The sequence below is a fragment of the Myotis brandtii genome, unplaced genomic scaffold, assembly GCF_000412655.1.
Source record: "Myotis brandtii unplaced genomic scaffold, ASM41265v1 scaffold74, whole genome shotgun sequence".
Classification (NCBI taxonomy): domain Eukaryota; kingdom Metazoa; phylum Chordata; class Mammalia; order Chiroptera; family Vespertilionidae; genus Myotis; species Myotis brandtii.
The window spans coordinates 4,183,516-4,192,370 of NW_005370944.1; the positions used below are offsets into that span (position 1 = coordinate 4,183,516).

Genomic DNA, 8,855 nt, shown 5'->3' on the forward strand with positions numbered 1-8,855 from the left:
ATAGGAAAGGAGAGGGAGAAATAGAAACATCAATGATGAGAGAGGAGTCATTAATCGGCTGCCTCTTGCACGCCCCATACGGGATTGAGCCCACAACCTGGGCATGTGCCCTAACCGGGAATGGAACTGTGACCTACTGGTTCATAAGTCAATGCTCAACCATTGAGCCATGCTGGCCCGGCCACTTTCACCACTTTTATTCAACATAATACTGGAAGTCCTAGTCATAGCAGTCAGATAATAAAAATAAAATAAAATGCATTTAAACTGGAAAGGAAGATGTAAAACTATCACTTTTTGCAGATGACATGATACTATAATACATAGAGGACCCATCAATAAACAATTAGAAGTGATAAATGAATTTAGTGTAATGTAGTAGGATAAAATAATTAATATTCAGAATTTGGGTGTATGTGTATATATCCATAATGAACTCTCAGAAAGAGAAATTAAGAAAACAATTTCATTTATAATTGCATCAAAAAACACGAAAAAATTTAACCAAGGTGGTAAAAAACGTGTACTCTGAAAATTATAAGATGTTGAAGAAAGAAGTTGACAGTATTATAGATAAATGGAAGCATATTGTGCGAATTGTTAGGAAGAATGAACATTGTTAAAATGTCCATATTACCCAAAGAATTTTATAGATTTTATTAAATTCCTATCAAAAGATGTGGAGAAAAAGGAACACTCGTGCACTGCTGGTGGGAATGCAGACTGGTGCAGCCACTATGGAAGACAGTATGGAGTTTCCTCAAAAAACAAAACATGGAACTCCCATTTGACCCTGTGATCCCACTTCTAGGAATATATCCCAAGAAACCAGAAACACCAATCAGAAAGGATATATGCACCCATATGTTCATAGCAGCACAATTCACCATAGCTAAGATCTGGAAACAGCCTAAGTGCCCATCAGTAGATGAATGGATTAGAAAACTGTGGTACATCTACACAATGGAATACTATGCTGCTGTAAAAAAGAAGGAACTCTTACAATTTGCAACGGCATGGATGGAGCTGGAGAGCATTATGCTAAGTGAAATAAGCCAGTCAATGAAGGAAAAATACCACATGATCTCACACATTCATGGATAATAGAGACCATTATAAACTTTTGAACAATAATAGATACAGAGGCAGAGCTGCCTCAAACAGATTGACAAACTGCAGCGGGAAGGCCGGGGAGGGTTGGGGGGCAGGAGGGAAGGGGGTAAGAGATCAACCGAAGGACTTGTATGCATCCATATAAGCATAACCAATGGACTCACGGATCTGCCTCGGGGATCTCCGAACTTTTGGTGTCCGCAGGTCTGTAGCTGTGGTCGCAGGTCTCTGTCCCCAGTGGCTGCAGGGTCCTGGTATGCGTCTGAGATCAGACTGGGTGGTGCTGAGGCCAGGATCCTAGTCTCAAGCAGCTCTGTTTCCCAAGATGGCGTGGTCGCTGTGCCAATTCTTTTCATAATCCTGAAATTTAAGTGGTACCACCGAAGTCCCTAGACAGCCACAGCAATCTGAGAAAGAACAAAATTGGAAGTGTCATGCTACCTGATGTCAAACTATACTACAAGTTGATGTAATTAAAATGGTATGGTACTGGTGTAAAAATGGACATGAAGATCGATGGGACAGAATAAAGAGACCAGAAATAAACCCATGCTTATGTGGTTAATAAATATATGACAAAGGAGGCAAGAACATACGATTGTGTAAACACAGTCCATTAGATAAATTGTATTGGGAAAACTGGACAGGTACATGCAAAAGAATGAAACTGAATCACCGTACAACATACCCCAAACTTAAAATGAATTAGAGACTTAAATGTAAGACTTGAAATCATAGAACTCCTAGAAGAAAACATAGGCAGTACACTTTTTGACATCTCTCTTGGTAATATATTTTTTTGAGATGTGTCTTCTTGGGCAAGGGAAACAAGAGAAAATAAACTAATGGGGCCACATCAGACTAAAGAGTTTTTGCACATCGAAGGAAATCATGAACAAAATGAAAATACAGCCTACTGAATGGGAGATTATATTCACCAATGATACATCTGAATGTCCAAAATATATAAGGATCTCATGCAACTGAACACCAAAAAATACAGTCCAGTGAAAAATGGGCAGAGGACCTAAATGGACATTTTTTATCTTTTTTTTTGAATAGACATTTTTAAAAATAAGACATACAGATGGCCAATAAACATATGAAAAGATGCTCAACATCACTAATCATCAGAGCAATGCACATTATAATCACGATGATGTATTACCTCACACCTATCAGAATAGCTTTTATCAACAAAGCAACAAAGAACAGGAGTTGGCAAAGATGTGGAGAAAAGGGTACCCTCAAGCATTGTTAGTAGGATTGCAAATTGGTGCAGCCATAATGAAAGCAGTATGGAGGTTCCTCAAAAAATTAAGAATAGACTCAACATATGACCCAGCAATTCCACTTTTGGGTATTTATCTGATGAAATCCAAAACACTAATTTGAAAAGATATATGCACTCCCATGTTCATTGTAGCATTATTTACAATAACCAAGATATGGAAGCAACCTAAGTGTCCATCAGTAGACGAGTAGATAAATAAGAGGTGGTACATATATACAATGGAATATTATTACTCAGTCATAAAAAGAATGAAATCTTACCTTTTGTGCTTGACCACATGGATGGACCTAGAAGGTATTATGCTTAGTGAAATAAGTCAGTGAGAAAGACAAATACCATGTGATTTCACTTATATGTGGAATCTAAAGAACGAAATGAACACACAAAACAGAAACAGACTCATAGATACAGAGAACAAAATGATGGTTGCCAGATGGAAATGGGATTGGTGGCTGGGTGAAACAGGTGAAGGAATTAAGAAGTACAAATTGGTAGTTATAATATAATCACGGGTATGTCAAGTATGGCATAGGGAATATGGTTAATAATATTGTAATAGCTATGTATGGTGGTCGGTGGGTACTAGACTTATTAGGGGGATCACTATAAATTATATAAATGTCTAATCACTATGCTGTATACCTGAAATTAATATAAAGCAATATTGAACATCAACTGGAGTTGAAATATTACAAAAAAGAAAATTTTGTCTTTCTCTTTCAACAGTCTTGATTTGTCTAGGTTTGGATCTCGATTCCCCTTCTACCACCTGGAATTTTTTGAGTTTCTTTGATGAACAGAATATTATTCACCACATTTGGGGAGTTCTTTGTCATTATTTTTTAAAATATTCTTTCTGCACTGTTTTCTCTTTTTATTTTGAACTTGCATTGTCCATATCTTGGTACTCTACATTATGCTAGTGTTGTTGTCTGTGTAATGGTGTCCCACAGAACTCTGAGACTCTGTTCAGTTTTCTTCATTTCTCTTTTTGTTTCTTAGACTGTTCTCAGTTGACCTGTTTTCAAGTTCACTGATTCATTCTTCTTGTCTGTTCAGATCTGATATTGACCTCTAGTTTTTTTTTTAAATTTAAATTTTTATAATTAAACTATGTTTTTCAACTTTAAAATTCCTTTTTGACATTTATGGTAAATTCTGTGTATTTATTGATAGTCCATTTGATGAGATATTATTCTCATATTTTCCTTTAGTTCTTTTAAACATAGTTTCCTTTAGTTTTTTGGACATATTTAAAACTGTTGTCTAATAAGTAATGCCTGAGCTTCCTCAGGGACAGTTACTATTGATATATATGTATGTTTTTTGTATGTGCTATGCCTTTTTGTTTCTTTGCATGCCCTCATATTTTTTTTGTTGTTGAAATTTTGACATTTGAAATAATCATGTGGCAGTTCTGGATATGAAACTCTCCCCATCCCAGGATTTGTGGTTGTTGTTTTTGTTCCTGCTGTTTGTTTCTTGACTTTTCTGAGCTAACTTCGTGAGGTCTGTATTCTTTTTCAAGTATGGACATTGAAGTAAATCTGCTTGGTTACCTAATGATTAAAAAGATTTCCTTAAATGCTTGGAAATAGTAAGTTTGACATGCCTTTCACAATCAGATAGGCATTTTATAATTCTGCCTTCACCTTTACTTTCTGCTTGTGCAGACCATTAAGATTAACCAGAAGTGAGAGCTTAGTACCTCTTCTGGTATTTGCAGAGCTGGCATGTAGCCCTGGACATGTGCACAGCTTTATGTATGTGCATGGTCATCTAGATTCTCAGCAATATATTGGAGCTTTTCAAGACTGGGTGGAGATTCACAGAGTTTTCCTTTAAGTTTTTGGTTAGTCTATTTTTTGCGTCAACATTTAATCCACTGCTTCAGACAATAACATATTAAAAATGTACCTATAATTCTTTTCTAAAAATGCCCCTGGGGAAAAGATTTTCACACTTGGTTTACTTTGGGTCAGGTCAAATAAGGACAATTTTGAATATGGGTTCTTCCAGACAGTTATGATAATGATATTTCTTATGGAACCAGGCTCTCCTTTGGAGACTGTCAGGCTTCGGTGTTGACCAGGATTGTAAACTGTTGGTTTTGAAGACTACCATAGATCTGGCAAGCAGCAGGTTGAATAGGACAAGTTAAAAGGCCACAAAGCTTACTGGTTTTACTGAGATTCAGCCGTTTCTCTTATATAAACACTTCCTGGATTGCTGTAAACCTGTTAATTTCCAGAGTTCTAAAAAGTTGATTTTTGACAAATTTGCTAAGTATTCTAATTGGTTTATGAAGGAGAGAATTTTCAGAGGTTATAACTTTGCCATGTTCTTGCCTTCACCCCTCTGCTTTGAATTCAACATCCAAAACATTATTTTATTTTATAGTACTTAAATATTGAGCTTATCACCTTTGTATTAAAAATCAAGCAAAGCTGAAACATTTTAGTAATTAATGTTTGCTTTTTTCCCAATTAAATGATAACCATAGATCATATTCATTATAAAACCATGCTTCTTTGTTTTCAACAGGAACTATCATGTATTCTATTACCTCCTGGCAGGAGCAAGTGAAGAAGAGAGATTAGCATTCCATCTTAAACAACCAGAAGAATATCATTATCTTAATCAGGTAAGCATTAATGAAAAGCATTTTCAAATGTAGGGCATTATTAAATTTTAGCTCTTAGTAACAGTTTTCTTTTCTTTTCTTTTCTTTTCTTTTCTTTTCTTTTCTTTTCTTTTCTTTTCTTTTCTTTTCTTTTCTTTTCTTTTCTTTTCTTTTCTTTTCTTTTCTTTTCTTTTCTTTTCTTTTCTTTTCTTTTCTTTTCTTTTCTTTTCTTTTCTTTTCTTTTCTTTTCTTTTCTTTTCTTTTCTTTTCTTTTCTTTTCTTTTCTTTTCTTTTCTTTTCTTTTCTTTTCTTTTCTTTTCTTTTCTTTTCTTTTCTTTTCTTTTCTTTTCTTTTCTTTTCTTTTCTTTTCTTTTCTTTTCTTTTCTTTTCTTTTCTTTTCTTTTCTTTTCTTTTCTTTTCTTTTCTTTTCTTTTCTTTTCTTTTCTTTTCTTTTCTTTTCTTTTCTTTTCTTTTCTTTTCTTTTCTTTTCTTTTCTTTTCTTTTCTTTTCTTTTCTTTTCTTTTCTTTTCTTTTCTTTTCTTTTCTTTTCTTTTCTTTTCTTTTCTTTTCTTTTCTTTTCTTTTCTTTTCTTTTCTTTTCTTTTCTTTTCTTTTCTTTTCTTTTCTTTTCTTTTCTTTTCTTTTCTTTTCTTTTCTTTTCTTTTCTTTTCTTTTCTTTTCTTTTCTTTTCTTTTCTTTTCTTTTCTTTTCTTTTCTTTTTAGTACTTTGTTTTCCAAATCTGGTAATAGATATTAACTAGTATTTCCAAACATGCAATCTAAAAATTTGTGTGATGTAGTTCTCAAATTTAAAAATTATTACTCTCATGAGTTTTAAAAGATTAGTTATATGTGTGCCTTTTGCATTTTTTGAGACTCTTTAAGAAAAATAAGCTATTTATAGGTATCTCCATGTTAGAAAAATGGTTTATTGTCTCAAAAGTAATTTACCTTTTACAGACCACCCATGTTAAATGATACTAATGCTTCCCTGCCCAGGTTGATTAGTTGTTTAGAGCATCATCCCCATATGCCAAGCTTCCGGTTCCAGTTCGATCTTTGGTCAGGGTGCAAACTAGAAGCAACCAAGGAATTAAAAAATAAGTGGATCAACAAATCGAGGTTTCTTTCTTTTCTTTCTTCTCTCTCAAGTCAATAAAATATATATATATTAGTATATATTGTTAAATGATACCAATGCTTAATGCTTGACCTTTGCAAGGGATTTCATTTGCATGTTTTGAGGTCTAATACATACCCCTCTCTGCATGATACTGTAATACTGACTTAAGGTATTATTTTTATAATTTAGTGAATGATCCTGTTAAACACTCAATATGAAATCTATCAAAGGAGTGACTTAGAAAATTTCTATCTTCCTTGAAACTCACATCATACTCCCAAACTTCCATAATAAATACTAATTATCACAACTTTTCATTACATTGATTTCACTAAGTTTATTATTTCTCATATTAGCAAAAATTCTAGGACCAACATCAATAGAATTGGTATGATAGTACATCAATGTCCTCTTCTTATTATTTTAATTTTTTGAGGCAAAAATATCTATGGAAAGACATTCCTTTATGGTAATTAAAAAATCCTTATGAAGTTTTTGTAAGCAAATTGACACTTTGATAATGGCTGAAAGATTGTAGTATGTATTTAGGGTTGTGAAAGAAACATCTTAGACTTTTCTGAAGAAAAAGCCTGCTGTATAACGGGTATTTCTTAATTTTAAAGCGACATTGAAATAACTTCGAATTGATATATTGAGAACTATGAAATTATTAAAAATATCACTTCCTGATATAATACTAGGCACTTGTCATATATAGACTTAAGTAGTATTTTTTACAAAAAAACATTGATGGGGCTTCTGATTTTACCCCCTCCCCTGTTTAAACGATTTATATTATATTTGGGTAATTAAATATATTTCTTTTTAAAAAGTAGTGATTGCCCACAAATGAGCTGATAGTTGTTAATATTAGAGAAATTTAGAGTTACTGTTCTTCCAGATTTTTTGTAATCGGTGGCCATGCCATATGTATTCTTGTCATTAGGTCAGTATTCATAAATATGAGACTCAGCAGTTAATAAAAATCTCAGAGTCACTGGACAATAGTAGGTATCTATACTAATAAAAGAGTAATATGCTAATTAGACTGGATAGACTGGATGTCTTCCGTATGTCCTTCCGGACAAAGCCGCAGTGGCTGCGGGGGCTGGCAGTGGCAGCAGCAGCAGGGTGATGGGGGCGGCGCCTTCCCCTGATCGGCCTGGTTGCCTCCCGCAGAGGGAGGCCAGAGGCAGCAGCAGCGGCGAGTTGATGGGAGTGGTGCCTTCCCCTGATCAGCCTGGTCACCTCCTGCAGAGGGAGGCCAAACTGTGGGGAGCGGGCCTAAGCCATCAGTACGATATCCCCTGAGGGCTCCTGGACTGTGAAGGGGTCAGGCCAGGCTGAGGGACACTCCCCCTCCCAGTGCACGAAAATTCCAGTGCACCGGGCCTCTAGTGGTTATAATAATATATGATCCCTCAGAATTGGAATGTTTACCTGGTTCTTTCTTGTTTTATGCTGTTATACAAAATAACTTTTTTTGGATAGCATCAGTGACATCTGAACACTATGAGATTATTAGAAAAGTGTAATAACTATTATTTCTATAACTAATCTGCCTTACTTTCAGATAACAAAGAAACCCCTCAGACAGAGCTGGGATGATTATTGCTGTGATTCTGAGCCGGTCAGTACAAGTACCTAAATACTGTATGTTCCTCTTAAGGGACCCTTATCTTGCTCATGTGCATCTATTTCATGACTTAGAAAGAAAATCAGCTGACATACAAACAATCTAGGAAAGAAGACTTAATGTTAAATTTCTTTCCATTGATATATATGGTTTGTTGATTAAAAATCATTTATTTTACTTTTTTAAGATATTTTTCTGCTAATAATTAGTTATATATAGTATTTAATTTGACAAATAATAAATTGATTGCATTCCTGATTTCAGCATTGATGTGGATCCTTATGAACTACAGGGGATTTCTCCTTGACATTTTTTTTTCTCAAAAATTTTTAATGGTTTACTCACATGAGTAGTATTTATTATTTATTTTTAAAAGTTATATCCTTCCTGTTTTATGTGTCAGTTAGCAGTCTACATCTGAATGCATGTGTAATTTTTCTGATTTTTTAATAGCAAGGGAGGCTATATTTATATTTTATGCTTTATATTCATGTTTTACCAGGTGTACCGGTTAATAATGTGGACTTTTTCCAATAGATGGAATTGCACATATGTTGATATATATGTGATTTGATATGTATGCTATTTTGTTATATTGACAGCAAGCTTCAAAACTTCATATGTCAAATTTTCTGAAGGTGTTAACATCATAGATATTTTTACATATAAAAATGTTGAATTTTGTGCCAAAAAAAGAGCATTTGCGGGAAGTTTTAATTCATTACTTTATGTTGAAGAAAAATGCTGCTGAAAGTTACCATATACTTCAGGAAGCTTATGGTGAACATGCTCCATCTCAAGATACTTGTGAACGCTGGTTTAAATGCTTTAAAAGTGATGATTTCGATAAGAAAGACAAAGAACGTCCAGGTCAACTGAAAAAGTTTGAAGACCAACTATTAACAAGCATTATTGGATGAAGATGCATGTCAAACTAAATAACAACTTGCAGAAAGATTAAACGTTGCTCAGCAAACAATTTCCGATCATTTACAAGCAATGGGAAAGATTTTAAAGGAAGAAAAATGGGTGCCACATCAACTGAACAAAAGACAAATGGCAAACCG

General features: G+C 34.1%; 1 protein-coding gene across 10 annotated transcripts in view; it reads left to right on the forward strand.

The window, feature by feature from the left end:
* Positions 1 to 8,855, forward strand: part of MYO9A (myosin IXA) — a 423,504-nt gene that overhangs the window by 133,313 nt on the left and 281,336 nt on the right. For all 10 annotated transcript variants that reach the window (XM_014530413.1, XM_014530418.1, XM_014530420.1 and 7 more), the window contains exons 5-6: positions 4,952 to 5,051; positions 7,726 to 7,782. In XM_014530413.1, coding sequence (XP_014385899.1) covers positions 4,952 to 5,051; positions 7,726 to 7,782 — 157 coding nt within the window. The remainder of the gene's footprint in view (positions 1 to 4,951; positions 5,052 to 7,725; positions 7,783 to 8,855) is intronic.